Source organism: Andrographis paniculata, unplaced genomic scaffold (assembly GCF_009805555.1).
Source record: "Andrographis paniculata isolate CXL003 unplaced genomic scaffold, ASM980555v1 Contig86END, whole genome shotgun sequence".
Classification (NCBI taxonomy): domain Eukaryota; kingdom Viridiplantae; phylum Streptophyta; class Magnoliopsida; order Lamiales; family Acanthaceae; genus Andrographis; species Andrographis paniculata.
In genome coordinates this window covers 259,753-281,578 of record NW_026137624.1, presented here as the reverse complement: position 1 = coordinate 281,578, position 21,826 = coordinate 259,753, and the positions used below count along the sequence as shown (strand labels likewise).

General features: G+C 38.8%; 2 protein-coding genes across 2 annotated transcripts; one reads left to right on the top strand and one right to left on the bottom strand.

Annotated features, from left to right (window-relative positions):
• Positions 1–4,269: 4,269 nt before the first annotated feature.
• Positions 4,270–7,781, bottom strand: LOC127242182 (oligopeptide transporter 7-like). Its single transcript, XM_051261621.1, has 6 exons — positions 7,324–7,781; positions 6,675–7,248; positions 5,781–6,350; positions 5,432–5,687; positions 5,169–5,351; positions 4,270–5,066 (listed from the first exon to the last, which is right to left on the bottom strand). Exons 1-6 carry the CDS (start codon positions 7,367–7,369, stop codon positions 4,449–4,451), a joined length of 2,247 nt encoding a protein of 748 aa, XP_051117578.1. The 5' UTR covers positions 7,370–7,781; the 3' UTR covers positions 4,270–4,448.
• Positions 7,782–14,065: 6,284 nt separating this feature from the next.
• LOC127242373 (uncharacterized) lies at positions 14,066–14,908 on the top strand. Its single transcript, XM_051261891.1, has one exon. The coding sequence runs from the start codon at positions 14,066–14,068 to the stop codon at positions 14,906–14,908; it is 843 nt and encodes a 280-aa protein (XP_051117848.1).
• The last annotated feature ends 6,918 nt before the right edge of the window (positions 14,909–21,826 follow it).

Sequence of the window (21,826 nt, the reverse complement as noted above, 5' to 3'; positions counted from 1 at the left end):
TGAAGGCAACACAAGGGGACGTGTCCGGACATCCTCCAACGACGCTCCAGTATGGTGACGCAACCATACTGAGCAAAAAAACAAAAACAATGGCCGTCCTCGGGGCAGACTATCGTAAGGCCGCTGCCACATTAGGGACATCTGGGGAGCAGCGGGTGCGCACCACCGGAGTCTCAATGGAAAAACAATTCTTTGTTCAGTGGCATGAGCGTGCCCACATCACCCGCGGGGTCGAATGGTCAAGGAAATGCCTTTGCCGGAGAACGAACTACTGACTCTTTAGGGGCATGGCCAACCACAGCCCCAACACTTCCGGCTCCGGGGATGACTTGGGGGGCATCTGCCCCATATTTGAACCTGACTTGGGGGGCATCCGCCCTACATTCGAACTTACCTTGGGGGGCAGCTTCTGCACCTCCAAGTCTGTAGGGGTCAGCTTCGTCGGCTGTAGCAGTGGCTTGGGGCTCAGATACACCAGCTCCGCCCATGCCGCCTCCACCTGGGGGGCAGGAAACATACCAAGAAGCTTCCCCAACGGGACCAACCATACAGCAGGGGTACGGATCTTCACAATAGCTGTCTCATCCGGGGGGCAGTGGGTACACACCACCAGCGTTCCAATGGCACAACAATCCTTTGTTCGGTTGCATAAACATACCGACATCACCCGCGGAGGTGAACGGTCAAGGAAACACCTCTGCCGAAGGAGGAGCTACCGATCCTTGGGGGGCATGGCCGACAACGGCTTCAACACCTTCGGTCGTTCCTCCGACTTCTGAAATCACTTGGGGGGCAACCGCACCACCTCCAAGTGTACCCTGGGGGGCAGTCCCGCCTCCTCTGGGACCTTGGGGACCAGCCTTTTCGGCCGACGCAATGGCGTGGAGATCAAACGTACCAACTCCATTGGCATCGCCTCCACATGGGGGGCAAGGAGCATACCAGAGGAGGAATTTTTCTGAGGCGTCCAAGCAGCTACAAGATTATGGATCTCCAAATCAGGGGGTTACAATACCATTCGGGAACTTTCCGACTTCGGCGGCACCACTGATGATTTGGGGGGCAGCTCCGACATTTCTAGGAGCACCACTAGCTCCGTGGATGACTCGAGAGGCACCTCTGGCAACACAGCCAGCACCAACGGCGCCAAAAACAACCTGGGAGGTATGTCCGGTAGCACTTCTAGTTCTAGACACTGCCCAGAGGACAGTCCTGCCACCTATGACAACACTTCCAGCTCCATACGCTGTTGGACATCCCTGCCACCTTCGGAGGTGCATCCAACTCTGGAAATTAATCGGAAAGTAGACCCGATAACGACGCGTCCGAGGGCGATAAGGGATGTAGATCCGCCACCCCCGCTACTTTTGGAAGCATCATCAGCGCCAGGAGGGACCTGAAAAGACCCGCCGGCTCCAAAATGGTCAGCTCCATCAAATTTGGACATAACAGCCTCAGGTTTGGGTAGACAAGCACCAGCCCCCTTGCAGCCCGGAGGATGCTCATAAATACCCTTACCACCATGGCCGATTATCGATCCGCAGGTGATTGAAGAGGCAGTTTGAAGAATTTCCGGCGACATCGGCCGGCTGCCCGCAAGGCCATACTATCAACGGCCATTCCCGAATCGGATCACCATGAACCATCCTCTCCCTCGGAATGCTTGGACCCCAGAGTTCATGATTTTTTCGGGGGAGGACTCGCGCTCAACGATTGAGCATGTCAATTGGTTCGCGGCGCAATTTAGAGGGGACTTTAGGGAAAATGAGTGGTACCAGCTCCAACTATTTCATTTATCCCTCACCAGACCGCCCTTCGCAATGTGTATACATCTCTCCCTCCTAATTCATTTCATACATGGGAAGACCTAGAAAACACATTCACAAGCGGTTTTACAGCCCGTTGCCGGAGGTGATGATATCAAACCTAATTCACCTACGGAAAAAGCATGAGGAGCCGGTAGAAAGTTTTTTGGAAAGGTTTCGCAGAGTAGAAGGTCGATGTCAGGTGCATATACCCGAAAACCAAGTCGTCGACATGGCGGTCGACAATATGACGTGTCAAGTTCATGAAGAATTTTCTCTTCAAGAGTACAACAATTTCCGACAATTTTTCGCAAAGGCGGCCAAGGCGGAACAGCTCTTCCAGGAAGTCAGGGGAAAAGATCATCCACCCCATGCGAAGGAAACAATTTTGATGTCGAGGAAGGATATGATTGAACCCTTGTGACCATCCATCCGTCTCATGCGCCGATCAATGCCATCGAAGTACGCCCAATGAAACATCGTGCATCAGTAGCAAAGGCCACACCAAGGAGGAACTAACCAGCCTCGGATGACAGACCAAACTTTGAGCAGGCCACACCAATGAGGAACCGATTAGCCTCGGGTGATAGGCCAAATTTTGAGCAGGCCACACCAAGGAGAAAGCGGCCAGCCTCGGGTGATAGGCCGAATTTTGAGCAGGCTGCACCAAGGAGGAACCGACCAGCCTCGGGTGATAGGCCGAATTTTGAGCAGGCCGCACCAATGAGGAACCGACCAGCCTTAGTGACGGGCCAATTTTGAGCAGGCCGCACCAAAGAGGAACTGACCAGCCTCGGGTGACATGCCAAATTTTGAGCAGGCCGCACCAAGGAGGAACCGACCAGCCTCGGGTGGCAGGTTAAATCGGGAACAGACCGTGCCAGAGAGAAGCGTATTTGAATGGTCGGGGAGGTCCGTAGAAAAGGCTATCAAGGAAGGCCGCCTACGGTTGGCCGGAAAATCGGAAATAAAGATCGATACAGAGCCATTGACTAGGACGCAACGTCGGAGATGGCAACAACAAATCTTGGCAGCATGGCTCGCTGAACAGGATCAGCAGCATGAGCAGCCCTTCGGAGGGCAGGAGGAAATTGCAATAACTGAGGAAACATCTTAGAGGGAGAAAATACCTCCCCGGAGGAGGAGACTACGAGAATGGAGGCCGAAATAAATTGACCCCAAGGACTGCGCTCCATCAGAACAACAGCTTCATCTGGAGGAGCCAGTGACGTCTGTCTTGGAGGACGAACCAAATTTCGAGGCTTTGGAGGATGACAAAACGTCGATTACAAGTTTGGACATCATCGCAAACGACCAAGATCTGGAACAAGCTCTGCGACGATGATGTTGAGGGATGTGGATACATGGACAGAATGTAACCATACAATGAAAGGGTTTGAAATTCGTACAGAGGCCGACTCACGGCCTGTTCACCAAGCCGTTCGTAATGAATGACGACCAGAACGTATTGAGGGACCTGAAGGGACGGATTTGCGAGACATATGATGCTACATGGAGTACCAGATCTGTCCCTATTTGAATCCTTGAAAGGCAGACAGATCATCTAGATCCGTCGCTTCCCCTGGAGGATCAGAATGAAGATGAATTTTCCTCACCTATCCAGAGGGCTACCCTGTCCTTCGAAGTGCAGGATCCTCTTGAGGAAATCAATCTCGGTGACGTTACAGCGCACCAAATGACCATGATCAATTCTCTGCTACCCCTGGACCAGAAACGGCGAATTACGGATTTGATACAAGAATATCGAGACTGTTTTGCGTGGGACTACCACGAAATGCCGGGTCTGTCCAGAAACTTGGTTGAACATCGGCTGCCTACCAAGCCGTCGTTTAAACCTCACAAACAACCCCCACAACGATTCAACCCGGAGTTGATGCCTAAGGTCAAAGAAGACGTGGAAATGTTGCTTAAGGTGAATTTTATTCGTACCTGCTGCTACCGAATGAGGCCATATGAAGCTCGGACCAAGGTACAATCCAAATGTCATACAAAAATACTGGACTTCAGAGTTCAATTTAATTCATTTTCTTCTTTGAGTGCACGGTTCTTCTTCCTAATTTTAGCAAATTAATCACATTATATTTCTTGCGAGACTTAGCTCGGATACTTTCTTGAGTAAGCCGGGAAATGCGATTATTGTCGATTTCGAAAAACATAGATTTATTAGGCCGTCATCAACGAATTTAAACAACACTACTAGTACTTCATAATAATAATTAAAAAAAAAAAAACTGAATCTAAAGTTAGAAAATATACATACTATGTTTTAGTCTTAAGGGTGTGTTTGTTTGGGGGTTTGGATTTTTTAGTTGGGATTTCAATAGTATTGGAATAGTTATATAATGTGATATAAATAGGTATTGATGTAATATTTTAAATATAAAATTAAAAAAATAAAAAATAAATATTTAATTTGATAAAAAAAAATAGGAGCCCGTGGGAATAGTGCAGAAAACATGGATTCATAGACACAAATACATGTACAGTGCATCCTCTATGTTTGTTTTGGACGCGGATTTCCTATTCATTCATTCATTGAATCAAATCAGCATACATAATAAAGGTAAAGGTAGAGTCGACAGCGAATCCGTCTCCTTTTGTTTTCCATAATATATATAGATATCAAAACGATACGGGGCATCCTTGGACAACAATTCCTTTGGCCGTGGGGCAAGAGGCGAGCGGGCATCCATCCGTGACGCTTCCCCACCAGTCGAGGCTGATGTGCTCCATGCCCAATCCCAAATAGAGCAACACCCCCATGAAGGCCAATCCGGCGTCCAGGGCCCCCGACAGCACGTAGTTGTGCCGTCTCCACCATTCCCGGTGATATCTGTATGCCACATAGCCCGAAAAGAACCCGATGATGATCCAGCTGTTGTAGTTCACGGCAGTGGCCGGGGGCATGTTTATTATAGACACAAGCAGCACGGGCACTGTGACCAGCCGAATCCATTGCTGGTTCGGAAATGCCTTGTGGGCCAGCCAGACGATGCAGGGGGCCACCGCCCCCACCAGGAATGACCAGTTGATAGCTGAGTAGTGACCGAGGTCTCCGAATATTCTTTCTGGCCCGATCAAACCCCAAACAACGGAAGCATCGTAGAATACATGGTCGCCCGGGCATGTCCACGGGCTGCCTGGAGGAAGTACTGCCCGATCACAGATGTTGGGTATGGTTTCCATCAGCCACCAAGCTGTTCCGAGATGTACCAGCGATGATATCAGGGTGCCGACTATCTGAAGAAATTGTTCGAGATTAATTGAAGATATCAATCATTCAACACAGTTTCAGCATAATATAGAGCTCCCCCGTATTCAAATTTTCATCATAGGACGAACCTGGGCCATGAACATCGTTCGAGGGGGTATTTTCATGTAATGTCCTAGTTTGAGGTCTTGGAGGAACGTCAGCGCTTGTTTCATGCTGATGTAGCCGTAGACCTTAAAGCACATGTTAGCAACGGGATATCCGGGATACAGGTACCCGATAATGTACTCTGTGATCACATTCAGTCCCGGTACCTAACTAACACAAATTTGCTTATTATGCTCGGCAGGGAGCCAAATGGAAGAGTGACAGGATCGAAAGGGAAGAAACATACTTGGTTGGTCGTGGCGGTGATAACTCCAACGGGAAGGGTGAAAATGAAGGCAATAGCACATGCCAATAACACACCCCACCACGGCAACTGGAGCTGATCGACGTAACAGTGACAAACAAGCAGAGTGCACGCAATGTTTAGGCCGAGAATGGTCAAAAACCACCACTCCGGGACTTGCTTGTACTTCTGCATAAGCTTGCCGTGCACATCCATCTTCTTCTCCTTGAACGCCGACTTGCTCAGCAGCCACAGATCTCTATGTTATGGAAAAAACAAATCAAATTAAAAGCCATGAAACTATAATGTCAATGTCACCAGATCCAAGCATAAATTGCTGAATTAAACTTACTTTCCATGAAAAAGGAGGACATGAACAATGGTGGCGGTGAGACAGGCAAAACTGAAAGCATAGGTCATGGCGAAAAACGTGCTGAGATAGAGTTGTCCTTCCTGCTCATATGCCGGTAAGTCAATGTGGAAGTTGGAATCTATAATGGCTGAAATGTTGTACTTTTGCCCCTCGGATGTGAATAGGTCATCAGAGAATATCGGAAAGGTCTTAGCTTTATAGACGTTGAGCCAGTACATAACCGGCGTGACAACATACATGCAAAGAAGGTATCCAGCAGCAATGTTAACAGTAGCAAACCACGGGCTAGCTAATGGGCTGCCAAGGTACGAGGATATGCTGGACCAATCTAACCCAACCGCACCAATTCCCATGCCGTGTAGTCCGGAGCCGAGCTGTTGGGCGAGAATGGAAGAAGGAAATATCCAGCAGAGCCAGGAGACAGAAGTAAGCTTGGGGAAAAGATAGCCGGGAAAGACGTAGTACGCAAAGCTGCAGATGAAAGCAATTAGAAAGAACTGATTTCTTGTCAATCCGCCGCGAGGCCTCACTTCTTTTTCGTGAAGAACCCTGCAATTTAAACATTGAGGATTAGAAACCTGGCATGGCGAGATGAGAATGAGATGGATGCACTGAATTGAATTATTCAATAGGGTATGAAAGGATGGCCATTACAGTGCTTAATTCTAAATTTCACTGAAGGGCTAACAAATAGAGACAAACAACACAATATCAATATAGAGATAGATGGCACATGAATTATGTTGACAACCACAGAGGCAGAGTAAGCTTTACATGAAATTTAAAGCTTTCCTTCCACTGGAGGGAGGCTCAAATCTGAGAGGGAATTTCAATCGACATTACAGAACCAATTTGTTAAGTTAAAAAATGCACCTGAAAAGAGAGACCTGGACAAGGTTTTGTGGCCACCACATGGCGGCGGGCTCCACCAAGTACCGCCGGAAAAGCCCGGCCCATCCAAAGCCCAAAACCTGCGTCGTCAGAACCACGCACAGCGCCACCCAGAAACTCAACCGCTGCCCGTAGAATATTTTGACGGCGCTCACGATATGGATCGAGTACGGATTCGCCGCGCCAGCATTGGCGAAGATCGTCATCAGCACGTGCTCCTTCACGTTGAATTTCCCCGGGTTGAGGCTGAATTCCCACCTCCGCCCCTCGAAGAACACCCGTCGCGTCAGCGCCGCCGCCATCAGATGGCCGATCGGCACCACCGCTATCTGGGCGGAGATCGCCGTGATAGACAGCGGCTCCCGGCGGTACCAGAAGAACTGGTTGAGGAACGAGAGCAGAGCGCAGGCCGCCGCCCCGAGTACCCACATCCGAAACGTCACCACCGGAATTGTGGGGTCGTCCGCCGCCGGAACCGTCAGCGCCACTTGCTCCACCGGCGAATTTTCGCTCACCCCCGACCCGGAGGCGCCGCCGGCCTCCGGGATCCTCCGAACTGCACATATTTAGTCAACCCCGTCGCTTCAGTTGTCAGGAAAGCATTGGGCTCAATTAAATGCAATTAACTTACTCAGAGGAGCTGAAATCTCTTCATCATCTTCTTCTTCTTCGATCATTCTTCTTTCTGCGGAATCAAACTATCCAAACTGAAAATTGGATGATCGCCGCAATCGGGTTGGGGTTTGGGTTTGGGAGTTTGAACCGAAAAGGGCAGGGTGGAGGAGATAATACGAGGGACCCACTGCGGTCAGCGGAATGGGAATCTGAAATTCTGAATAATTAAAAAATATAAGTACATTAGTTTACCCCCTTGCAGGTTTCCCCTTTCTTCCGCAGTGGCGAGAGTGGTAGGTGGATTTGGATGGGTTTCCAGCCAGATGCAGATGCAGATGCACCTATCTTTTGTCTCTGTCAGAACGATTTGCGTAAGTGAGTTTCATTCAAAGTAGAGTTCCTCGGTTGTTGATATAGTAAAATGGATTTATTATCGCTCTAATTTGTCCATTGGTGTTGGAGATGGCCTGACGTTGATTGGGTTTCAGACCTTTCCAGAAAAGAATTCAGATTGGTGTCACAAGACTGATCCAAATGGATGAATGTGAAACGGATCGGATATCATAAAATTGAATGAAACAATGTCCAGGATGGGAAATAGTGTATAGACAACTAAAAATATGCTACCATTAACCTGAAAAAAATAAAATGCATAAATATAGGAAAAAGAAACAAGATAAGATAAAGTGATAAAAATTAGAAAAATGGATCTCTGGTGGATGAAATTGAACGTAGAAATTGGAATTAAAGCAATAAAATTTAATAAGATGAAATTTAATAACAGAACAAAATAAATTCTGAAAATAAAAAAAAAAAAAAAAAAAAAAGGTAAAGAGTAAAGAAAACTTAGCTAATATGAATTTGATCTCTCTTAATATATATCTTATGATTCAAAGTAATTTTTAATTGATTCACTCGTTGATATTTTTTTACCTATAACTCCACATTTTCAGATAAAGATTTGACCGAATCTTCAAGTAAGCTCAAATCTTGGACTTATTGTTGGTTTTTTTTAAGTTGGACCTCGCGGGCTGGATCGGCCAATTGCTGAGTCGGATGTGTGCTATAAATCTTGTGAAAATTACAAGAATAAAACCATTTGCTGAATATGTATTAATTAAATCTCAACTGTACATCGGATTTTGTATGAAATTGATAGTATAGATTAAGCAGGGATAAAATTATCTTTTTTATTTAATTTATTTTATTCGATTCAATTGTTTTCTAGGATAATTCTTTGCCTTCGTCTTCAACACTATAAAAACCTCTCGCGCACAAAGTTTGAACAATAATTGAACAATGGAGAAGTGTTCATGAGTTATAGATTATTTCACTCAGTTTCCATGGTTTTGAGGAAGAATGCACATTTAAACGGGTTTCTATCTAGTCCTTCTAGTGAGAATTTGTGTTTGTTTATTGGCTCAAGTGTTTCAAGGGCTTGCTTTATGTGAAATCAATGGATGTTCATGTTGTTTCTATCATGTATTTATTAAGCTTTTGGGATGCAAATCGTGAATGATTTAAGTTACTCGATTGTTTGGAATAGTATATTACTGATCGTGCTGTTGTTGTGGTACATGGTTTGTCGTACGGTGAAAATAATTAAGCAACTTATCTTCTTTGACTGGGCTGATTCGCGGTATGGTTTTGCTGGTAAATTCTCTTTGGATTTGAAACTCATATAGAAGGATAACAAATACAATGTCGAGCCTTCTCTAAAAAACTTACTTGACAGTAGGAGGTTAGAGAATAATATTGATTTTTGGAGGGTATGTGTTATGTATTCAATATATGTACTCTTCTGGAGCCATTATCTAATGGAAAGATCAATCACCGGTTGTTTTAGTTTCTTGACTTTAAAGAGGTAGTGAGTGAATTCAATTGGGCTGGATTGGTTAGAGATAAAATGGTTGTAGAGTTTGGGCACTATTTGTTCAAAGATAAGGAAAGAAAAGTGATGGTGATTGCAAGACTATCCAGAGATATGCATTGTTTAATGATATTTTAAACTTTTATAATGTCCTTGTTTACTTTTGATTTTTGTTGGTTTGCCTTTTCTGAGATATTGTATTATTATTTTCATCATATATTCTTTAACAAAGTTTGATAGAAAAAAAGTTGGTATTTTTTCTTTTTTTTTTTTTCTTGTTATATTGCAAGAAAATTGTCCACAGAAGATGTGTTGAAAGCTTTCCATTCACAATATGCTAGGTCCATAGAACTTATTTTTCTATTTTATTTTAAACACATGATTTTTAATATTTTGGGTGTATATGATGTTTGCTTACAATTCTTATATGATATGTTAACTAATGTTATTCCCTTTGTTAAGCTAATATTTTTTAAATACTGCATTTGTGTTTTACTTGATTCATATAAAAATGGAATTGGGAAATCAAAGGAATAGTATGAGGTAGAGATTTTAGGAATGTCTGAAGTTGTGTCCAATTTAGAGCAAAATTATAAATTAAAATATAAGTCCGTCGAGCTACTGGAACGTGTTGATGAGAATGACATGGATGATGTTTTCAAAGGAGTAGAAAAAGAAGGATTTGAAAAAGGGAATGCTAAGAAGGTAATTTTGATCTTAAGAAATTAATGTTGCCATCTTGGATATTTATTATTATCCTTTCAATTTGAATTATATGATAACATGACCTTGATCATTGTCATAGGAGTTTATTGTAAACGAACTACCAGTGTGAGATGAAGATGACACGGTTGAGGAAACAAAGTGTGAACCAGCTATAAAAAAACAAAAATGTGTGGAAGAAGATGAAGTCAACCCAATGAAACTTTTTTCTCTTGAGTTAACATAAGAATTTGAAGATGCTCTTGGATGTTCTGAAGGAAGTTTTCCGAGCAAAGTTGCCATTCGAATCTTGATAGTAAATTTAACTGTATTTGTTTTGTAGCTTTATTTATAAATGCATATATAATTTAAGATATATTGATGAACTATTTTAGAGGAGATTGTTGAAGCATTGGATGAGCTCAATGAACAAGAAAAGAATATTGGTTCACCGTCCCCCAACCCAATTGTATCTGAGTCCACTCATCTTCCCTTCCCCCCTCCCCCCAAGCTTGAAATTAAAAACATAAATTGTGACCGGATGCCCTCTAGAGTGAGGAGACGGTTAAATGGACATTTTATTTAGAATGTACTTCTTCAAGCGATTTGGAAGATATTACATTTTCGGATGGTGCTAATGTCATATTCAAGTTTGATTTCCAGACTTCGCGCCATGGGTCTGATGTCTCAAATAATATTGTTGATGTTCTCAGTACTTACTTGAATCAAACTGATTTAAAAGGAAGTAAGAAGAAAGATGTACCAATGTCTAGATTATGTATCTTGTCTAACATTGTTGTGAGTATATAGGCACGTATGTTTAACACTTTAATTGAAAATACTTATTGCTCACTTTTTATATGCTAACACATAAAATCCATGATGCTTATGGTAGAAATTAAGTAATACTCCCTCCGTCCACCAAATTTACTTTCATTTTTCTTTTTAGTCTGTCCGCCAAATTTACCCCATTATTAATTTTGACAAAGTCAACAAATCAATATTTAACTATTATCCTTCATTCAATACTTATTTACAATAAATGTCATTATATTTATTATATTCTCTCTCCTTATTTTTTTTTATTTTAACTAAATTTCCAAAAATATATCCAACTATGTTTTTACTTTTTTTTTTATCACTTTTTCAATAAAATATTTATTATTTTTAATCTCCTTGCTAGACAAAAATGGTCTAATTTTATCGGACGGAGGGAGTAATATATTTTTTGTTGCATGTAGTATATTGTTCAAGTTGAGAGAGAAAATAATTTTGCTAAAAAATTGAGAATTTTTTTTTATTTTTTTTATTTTTATATAATTGAGAGTGTTAATTCAAGACATAATATCTGAGATATGATTAGATTGAGTCCATGAAGATTGACAATGTAAGTGTACTTGATAAAACATATATTGTCATATATTTTATAGTTAAATAATATATTATGATCAATATATTAGATAAGATTTCTACTAATTTTGGTATAATCGTGATTATTGGCAGGACGTAGTGATGTGCGCCCTTGCCAAGTTTGTGGGTCAATGATTGAGTGAATTTTGGGTTTAAATACAGAAATGGATAATCAAGGAACAATCGATGAGCGATTAAAGAGCCAATTGAATACTTGATCGTCTATTAAAGGAGGGTCAAGGCATGGGATAAGAGATCACAATTTACACTCACTTTTCATAGTTTAAGCAGAGGATTGAGAATGACGTTTTGAGAGGAAGCGCTGCCGGAAGATCATCATTATCATTATTTATTGCTTTATTCATTTAGCATGAGTGCTAATTTTCTTTATTCTAGTCCAATGTTGAATGTAGATTTCGGATTGGAATTTGTGATATTGTATTTTGATTTAATTTGAATCTTCTTTAGTAAATTGATATTTGCACAATTTCTGTGATTAATGCCTGCAGTTGTTTTTATTTAATTTCTTATCGTGTCCGAAGTTTAGATTAGTTTAGCAATTGCGTACCAATTGAACATTTGCATCCGTAATTGTGCATTTGTTCGATATTGTGGTATATAGGTTGACAAGCTTAGCCTAGGAATTAGATGATCAAATAATTTAATCTTTTTGTACTTGATTGAATATTTGAATTGGGTTTTTCTCATGCTATTTTCAATTCGGAAAATCAATTTGTGGTCGTACCTAAATTATTTCTTTGATTAAGGATGTGGTTAATCGGTCGTACCATTACCGCCAATAAAGTAAGGAAAAATTGGGCGTTATGATTATATCTAATGCATATAACCAATTTATCAATTGAATAACAAGATTATTTAAAATCGATAATCGAATCTTTAATCCGATTTCTTATTCACTCCTTGGGCTAGAAGTTAATCTCTTTAAAATCTAAATTTTATTTCCCATCTCTTATTTTGATTATTTTAGTGAATTGCTAATCCACCCCCCACCCCCCAAATATTTGAATGTGTGATAAAAACATGAATTAAACTTCAAAAGTCCATGGGGATCGACCTCAGCATCACTTGCTACACGTGGTGTTAGAGAATTTTTATTGGAAGCATTGAGGCTACCAATTTTTGGCTCCATTTCCAGGGATTGGCATTTGATTTATTTTGTATTTTTGTCATTCAATTTTATAATTATATATTATATATTTCAATAGTTTATGGCCCACTCTTCTTGTACAAGAAATTTAATATACGAAGCGGAAATCGAGAGATTAGCGAGGACATTACGGAATGAAGCAAAAAGAAAGTTGGAATTTGAGAAGGCTTCGAGTTCAAAACCAAGCGAATCGATCAAGCAAGAGCCTGATATGGCGGAAGAAGATACCCGTACGCTAACGGAGTTGGCTGTGCCTAATTCGAATTTACAACCTCTATGCATTACTTTTCCGGAAATTGAAGTTAACGCTAGTTTGGAATTACGATCCGGACTAATACATTTTTTTCCCTTGTTTCACGGTCTTTCTGGAGATGAACCACATAAACATCTGCAGGAATTCGATGTGGTTTTCTCGAGCATGAAACCACCAATGGTTACGAAGAACAAGTAAAGCTACGAGCATTCCCTTTCTCATTGAAGGATGCCGCGAAGGAGTGGCTCTTTTGTCTACCGGCGGAAAGCATCACTACTTGGAGGAACATAAAAAAGAAATTTTTGGAGAAGTATTTTCCGGCATCGCGGGCGGTGACATTGCGCAAGAAAATTTGTAGAATTAAGCAACAACAAGGAGAGGCGTTGCATGAATACCTGGAGAGGTTCAAAAGGCTTTGTGCGTGGTGCCCATAACACCAAATTACAATCCAATTGTTGCTCTAGTACTTCTACAAAGGACTGGGCATGCGAAACCGAAACAACAATGATGCCGCTAGCCAAGGAGCATTGGCAGATAAAACACCGAAAGCTGCGTAGGCCTTGATCGCGAGGATGACACAGAACTCGCAGCAGTTTGGAACTAGAGGAGTCAAATATTTAGAAGGTAACAATTCTCTTCGGCAACAAATTTCCAAACTTAAAAAAGTTGTTCATCAATTTGGCTGCAGGAAACACACACATGTGAGAGCATGTGACATTTGTATGAGCTTGGAGCATGCCACCGATGCATGCCCTGCCTTACATGAGGGAAGTCATGTTGATGTGAATGTAGCCAGTTTTAATCCACCGAGACAACCACAATATGACCCTTATTCAAACACCTACAACCCAGGGTGGAAGGATCATCCGAATCTCAGGTATGAGAATCCGCAACATCAAGGGTTCTGACCGCATGCACCTCCATAACAGTTCTTCCAGCCACCACCTCCACCAAACCATTCTATCATGGCACTAGTGAAAATGATGAAGACCATGGCTGCCAACACCATTCAATTTCAACAAGACACAAGGACGAGCATTCAAAGTCTTGAATCCCGCATGGAGCAAATGGCGGCAAATCTTCGCCATGTCAAGGAAATGGAGACAGGGAAATGGCCGTCACAATCAGAAAGAAACCCAAAGAATTTTAGTGCCATGACTTTACAAATCGGAAAGATGGTGGGGGCTCCGAAACCAATCATCCCAAAGGACAAAGACGAGAGCACCATCAAAAAAGAAATCTAGAAGGAAGATGCAAAGAAAAATGAGTAAATTGATGATATTATCACTAAATCAATACTAACCTTACCCATTTTTCTTGTAGGTTGGAAAAGTCAAAGAAGCCAAAAAGGGAGAATGAGATTTTTCTTAAAGAATTTGTGCACCAACAAGCGGAAGTTGAAGGGCGACGAATGCATCGTTGCAAGTGAGAATGTCTCGGCACTACTCCAAAGAAAGATTCCACTGAAGTGTGAAAACCTAGGTATGTTCACTATCCCATGTAAAATAGAGCAATTAGAAGTCAAGTGTGCTATGTTAGATTTAGGTGTGGAAATTAATGTCATGCCAAAATCAATTTATAATTGTTTGAATCTTGCACCACTAAAGAATACTGGGATAATTATTCAACTTGCTAATAGGACACATGCATATCCTGGAGAAATTATAGACAACGTCCTCGTCCAAGTTAATGATTTGATTTTTCCGATCGACTTCTATGTTTTGGAAATGCATGATGAACATTCAACCAATCCATCACCATTACTCTTAGGGAGACCTTTCATGTGTACGGTGGATACTAAGATTGATGTAAAGCATGATAGTTTGACGATGGAATTTGATGAAGAAAGAATTGAATTTAAAATTTTTGATGCGATTGAACATCCCCCAGATTCTTACTTTGTTTTCTCGTTAGATGTCATTGACTTTGAAGTGCATGATGCTTTGGAGGTAAGAGGCAAGGAGGCACTGGAAGTGATTTTTCACAAGTATGCCCATGCTCATTTATTCCTTCCCGAGACTAATACACGTTTATTGCCATTGATTATGCTGCCACCGGAGTTGGAATTAAAGACGCAACTGAATTACTTGAAATATTCTCATTTAGGAGACTGTGAGATACTACCAGTGATCATTTCATCTACAATGATAAAAGTTAGAAGGAACGAGTTGAAGAACGATACAAAGTATTACATGTGAGATGACTTGTTAGTTGGAGAAGAAGTTTGTGTGGGTGACTCTTGAGGGACCTTCGTCTTAATTAGGAGGCAGCCCAAATTTTTTTGGTGCTTTCTTTTTCTTTGCTTTTTGTGTGTTTAGTGTGTTAATTTGTTTGTCTCCGCTCTTTGTACATAATGGTGATCTCATCATGTCTGAAACTACATTTTGAGTACTTAAGAACGATACTTCAGCAGGTGGCGCGACTTTAGGCATGCCCATGCCGTACTTTCAGCATGCCCATGCCAGATGACTTTATCAGAGTTTTTAAAGATCTTGCGCACCACCCCCACCTGGTTCAGGGAAGTCCTATGGTCCTTTGCTCTTTTTTCTTTTTCGAGATGTGTTTACATTGAGGACAATATGCATAATGAGTGTGAGGGGGGGGGAGAGGGGGAATATCCATTGGTTGCCTGATTGCATGACTGACTTATGTGCTAAAGACTTGTGTGTATTTCTTTTCAACACGATACATTTTTATTAGATGACTTGCCGGTGAAGTAAACAATAAATATGCTGAGCATGACATGTTTTAGCCTATGTGAAATTTGAGCCTAATTGAGGATTCATTTTAAATGCTATTTATTTCTTTGTTTGTGTGATTGTTGCTATAAACTTGGTTTTCTAGAACTTGCATAGTGATGCATGTTGAATTAGATTTCTTAGGAGTCTATTCGATTAAGATGATAAGGGCATTAACATGAGCCACTTGGTCTAATATGTTTCCTACCTAAAATATTAATCATTTAGTAAGCCCCTTTTAGCTTGAATATCCTATTTTTATTGTTAAATGAGCCGCATATTAACCTATGACATTCTTTTCTAAAGCCAAAATTTATTTGAACCTATAGTCAAAGGAAAATATTTCGAGCTTATATTTTTTAAAGTGTCCAAGGGAATGGGAAAAAAATTGGCACAAGTTTTTATTGCATTATAACGGGAATGTGCATTTTGGTGTTAACTTATCGGTTAAGTTGGGTATACTACGGACTATCTTCGCCCGCATTCTTCTTACATAGTTTACAAGAATAAACTCTTGAGTATGCATGTTAATGAAGGATAATTGAGGGATGAGCTTGCGATACATGGAGCCTATATATTACAAAATGAGCTTGGAATATCTTCTTTTTGACTTATTTAGCCGAATAATATCCTCTATCCTACCCCAACCTAAAGGCCCATTAAAAAATTATTTAAAGATCCTTTGATTTTTTGCATTAGATTTCGAAGAATTAAGATATGTGATCAATATACAAGCCTATGGGATAATCATTTTTATGATGCGATACAAGTGACTTGTTAATCCCTATATATATATATTTGAGTGTTGAGTGTGTATACTTTATTGCTAGTAAGGTTATTTTGTGTTCGATATGTTTTGAGTTTCATCGAGGTAATGATAATGTGAATTAGTTTGTGGAGATTATGATTGCATCAAGTTCTTGTGTATGCTTATTTGGTTTATGTTTGAGGGCAAGCATGGTTTGGGTGTGGGGGAATTGATAAAGCATATATTGTCATATACTTTATAGTTAACTTATAATTAATATTGAATAAGATTTCTACTAATTTTGGTATGATTGTGATTATTGGCCGGATGAAGTGATGTGCGCCCTTGCCAAATTTTTGGGTCAATGATTGAGTGAATTTTGGGCTTAAATACGGAAAGGGGTAATCAATGAGTGATTAAAGAGCCAATTGAATGTCTGATCGTCTATTAAAGGGGGGGGTCAAGGCATGGGATGAGAGATCACAATTTACACTCACTTTTCATAATCTAAGCGGAGGATTGAGAATGACGTTTTGAGAGGAAGCGCTGCAGGAAGATCATCATTATCATTATTTATTGCTTTATTCATTTAGCATGAGTGCTAATTTTCTCTATTGTAGTCCAAGGTTGAATGTAGATCTTGGATTGGGATTTGTGAGATTGTGTTTCAATTTAATTTGAATCTTGTTTAGTAAATTGATATTTGTACAATTTTTGTGATTAATGCCTGCAATTATTTTATTTAATATTTTATCATGACCGAATTTTAGATTAGTTTAGCAATTGTGTACCAATTGAACATTTGCATCCATAATTGTGCATTTGTTTGATAAAAGTGGTAAATAGGTTGACAAGCTTAGCCTAGGAATTCCATAATCAAATAATTTAATTTTTTTTGTAATTGATTTAATATTTGAATTGGGTTTTTTCTCATGCTATTTTCAATTGGCTAAATCAATTTATGATTGTATCTAAATTATTTCTTTGATTAGCGATGCGGTTAGTCGGCCGTACTATTTCTGCCAATAAAGTAAGGAAAAATTGGGTGTTATGATCGTTTCTAATGCCTATAACCAATTTATCAATTGAATAACAAGATTATTTAAAATCGACGATCAAATCTTTAATATGGTTTTTTATTCACTTATTGGGCTAGAAGTTAATCTCTTTGAAATCTAAATTTTATTTCCCATCGCTTATTTTAATTATTTTAGTGAATTGATAATCCATCCCCCCAAATACTTGAATGTGTGACAAAATCAAGAATTAAACTTCACAGTCCATGTGGATCGACCTCAGCGTCACTTGCTACACGTGGTGTTAGAGAATTTTTATTGGAATAACTGAGGCTACTGGTACTTTTAGTGTATATAGAAATGATGAATTTAGATATTTGAGATGGTAATTTAGTACATTTTGAAATGCTGATATAGTTATATTGTATATTGTAGTATTTTTTTCCCCCATTTCGTTGCTCGAAGCACTAGGTCCTATTTTCCGGCTCCGTTATCTGCAAGAGATACATACTTTAGTAGCCTAAATGATATGAACGTATAAGCAAAAGATTCATTGTTCTTTGAGAGGATTTTTGAACCGCTACAAAAATCATTTTCCCTAACCCATGTTGGGATGTTGAAGATACAGTTGAGGTGCCTCCATATGTGAAATAGACGAATATCTATAGTTGTGGAATCTTATCAATGTTTTACATGATGTATTGGCCTCTTGAATTGAGTAGAAGTGTATGTGAACAACTTGGAAAATATGAGATGTTGGATATAATAAACAATAAATTTTTTGTCTTCTAGAAATAGTATCACATGGTTGACTATGTGATAAAGAAGCAAAAGGTTGCTGTTTGTGGAAAAAGTTCATTTGAAGAAGGTGAGAAATGCTGATGGTAAACTAAGGAAACAACATATTAAGCTAAGTGAATGGAAACGGATTGGAAAATAAATAGGATATTGACTATGATGTATGTGATTGATTGAATGAATTGTTACATAAGATGATTGAATGTGAATGGATTGTTGAATGTGATAGATTAAATGTAAAGTTTACATACTTTTATTCTTTGGTTTGATAAGTCTATGGAAAAAAATGCTTAGAATGCCCTTTTGTAGAAATTTATTGTGAATGACATTGGAATAAAGAATGACGAATTAAATTGTGAAATTATATTTGAATACTTTTTTTAAGTGTTGATTATAAAAGGTGAATATAATATCCCCTCGATACAACAATATGTTAATTATAACACAATAATATACTTAATGAATTCTAGCATGACAACCATTTGGTATTGAAGATAACAATAGGTAATGTTGATTGTAAAAAATAAAAAATATTATCCACAATATACAATATGCTTGTAAGTAATCAATTAAAATTTTTATTCAATATACGCACATGTTAACCACACATGAACAATCATAAGCAGTGACGGAACGAGCTTCCAAAATTAGGGGGCGGAGTTGTCTAGTCGGTTTCGATTTTTTATGGTTCAATTTTGATTTCAACATATTTCAAATCATGAATCGTCAATTTTTTGTTCAAAAAGGCTGTTCAATTTCTTAAATAAAAATTTTAAAAATTTGTAAAAGTATTAAGGTCTGGTTCTTTTTTGTAGTATTGCATTTCTATTTTTTTCAATTTGCCTAGATGCAATGGATGAAAAAAAAAAAAACAAAAAAGAACTAGAAGATAGTGCAAGAAGACACTTGTAATAACTATAAAAAATTATATTTTCTTTATATAAAATATAATTAAAATTATTATATATTAATATAAAATTAAAATAAAAAATAATAACAAAATATATATACACTTAAATTTAGAGGGGACAAAATAATAAAATTAAATTTTAGGGGAGGCAAAATGATGTATTTATATAAATTTTAGGGTAAACTATTTCTTGGTCCCATAACTGAACCAGCTTATCATGTAGATTTTTTTATTTTTTGAATTATTTTTTAATTTATCCATTAAATGTATAGTTTATTATAGTCCTTAAACCCTTAATTCATGTATTTAATACATAAATAATAAAAAAAATCCACGTGTTCGTTAGGTGTCGTTGACCTGGCGGACACGTGTCCTGCGGTAAGCCACGCGGGTGCCAGACAGACATCTTCAACGCTGGAGGACGAGAAGTACAAAATTTTCACTTACGGGACTTGTTTGTAACCGACTCTAATTACAGGACTAAAATTATAAAAAAGTCTAGTTACTGGATAAAAAATCAATTTACCCTAATTTTTTTTTATATTAAACTAAAATAATATTTATTTTTTGGGGGGCTGGGGTGCAAAAGCCCCTATTTACATCCGTCCATGATTATATGTATTCACAACATTTTCAACTAAGTACACTCTAACCACACATGAACAATCATATGTATTCACCATATTTTCAACTAAATTATAGATGAACTGACAATAATCAATTTTCTTTTTCTTGTATCACGTTGTTTATTTGTTTTATTCAGACTTTTAGACTTCTTTTGTGTCTAAAAGTTGTTGATGGACACTTTTTTTTAATCTTACCTTTTGGGCTTCAAAATCAAATTTTCCTGCAACAACTGTGTTGTGTACTCCCTCTGTAACATTTACTAATGTTGATTTCAAATATAATTCAATAAATTATATATAAGAGTTAACTGTTGTTTGGATATGTCGACCTTACTTTGTAGATATTTAAGCATGTAACTATGTTGTGAAACAATTGATTGAATTTGACTAAGAGTGAATTGTAATTCTCCGGCTCAGATGCTATTAGCTTTGCAAAACTCATGAACAAGTGGCAATGATTTGCATCTACCTGAATAATCCATTTGATTCTAATCAACCATTAAATTTTTATGACATTTTTGTAACATCTTCCTAGCATATTTTTTCCACCAATTTAGTATGTCTTTGTCTGAGATATTTTTGAACTGCACAATGTTTGTTGTTAATATATCCATTGTACGGATTGAATGCTACAATAATATTCCAACATTTTTCCATATATTGCCTTTGCAGTGAATTGAAGACTCTTGAATGTTGGTGTGAATAAGATGTTGATCACTTCACTTCTTTATATCATATACAAGATATATTTTCTTTTTATCTAAGCATTGTATTATGAATTCAAATGATCTTTGATGCTACTCTTAAAATCATTTAAAGACATTTGGTTTTAGACCATGGCTATAAATTTCATCAATGGGTTGAAGATATGATGCAAGTACTTGTCTATTATGTGCAAAGAAATTCTATTGTTTTTCTCCCTCTATCTTTCTGTCTCTCAGTGGTTCTCCAGAACTCTTTCAAATTGATAAAAAAAAAGCTGGACAATATTACAATCTGGTTGTAAGAACTTGTGCAACATGCTAAATATGATTGTGAATGGAAATTCCCCTAAGTTATTTTGGTATATGGACAAATAGTACTTTAGTTTCTGCAACAAAGACTTTCCAAAAGACAAAAGGTATATTTGAGGAAAGGTCAAACTATGGAAACTCACTCATTCCATTTCGGTGCAAATGAAAATTAATGTGAAATTTTTTATTCCAGGAATGTGTATGATTTACTCAACCGGATAAGGTTGAAGATTGGTGATAAGTGAGTTTGAGAGCATGTTTTAGAAAGAAAAAAAAAAGAAGTGAAGCTCCCATCCTTATCCATTTCCATTATCCTTAGTTTGAATGAGTTTTCGACACAAAAATCCTCCAGAGAGTTCGACGGTGACTGGAGTTAAAGGAGTTTCAACCTGAGAGGATGATTAGGTTCTGAGCAGCTCGGCTATATGGTCGTTGCCAGTACGCATTTGTGATGACGTAAATTTGTGGAGGTGTTTTCCAAGGTAAACCATGATAGGAGTTTGGGGTTGAAGGAGTTGTGATTGTTTATGTTCTATAATTAGTATTGGTTAGTGGAATCTCTCATGGATTGGTATCCCACGGATGTAGATTGGTTGATGATCAAACCGGGTCAACAAATACCTTGTCTCATTTTTTGTTTTGAATTTTGAATTTTATTTCCTATCAAGGGGTTGTTTTAACTCTGAACTGACCACGCTTCGGGAGTTTGACCTTTTTTGGTGTTCGAACGAAATTTATTCGATACATCACTTCCCAACATCTACTATCAGAGCAATGTTCTCTAAATCGTTGAGTAGATCTGTTCACAGTTGTAGACATGAGCAAGGAAGAATGTTCAACATCAAGACCTTTATTGTTCGATGGAACAAATTATCAGAGTTGGAAGAACAAAAGGGAAGCTTTTTTTTACGTCTCAAGGTGAAGATGTTGTTGATGCCGTTGATTTTGCATGGTCTCATGCCATGAAAACCATCCAAGATGAAGATGGTTTTACCACTCTTGTGAAGAAACCGAAGAGAGAATGGACGTTGAATGAAAAAGCTGCTAGAATAGCAAACTCGAAGGTAATCTTTGTAATACCCGACTCATAATCAAGTTGGCCCATTAGATGTATTGTTAAATTAAATATCTTAAAGTTGTTATTATAAATACGTTAAATTCAAATGGATGTATATTTTTGGAATTCATATTTGATGTTTATTAAATTTATGTCATTGGATAGGTTTTTAAGTTACCTTTCCAACATCGCAAACGGGGAATCAATCCG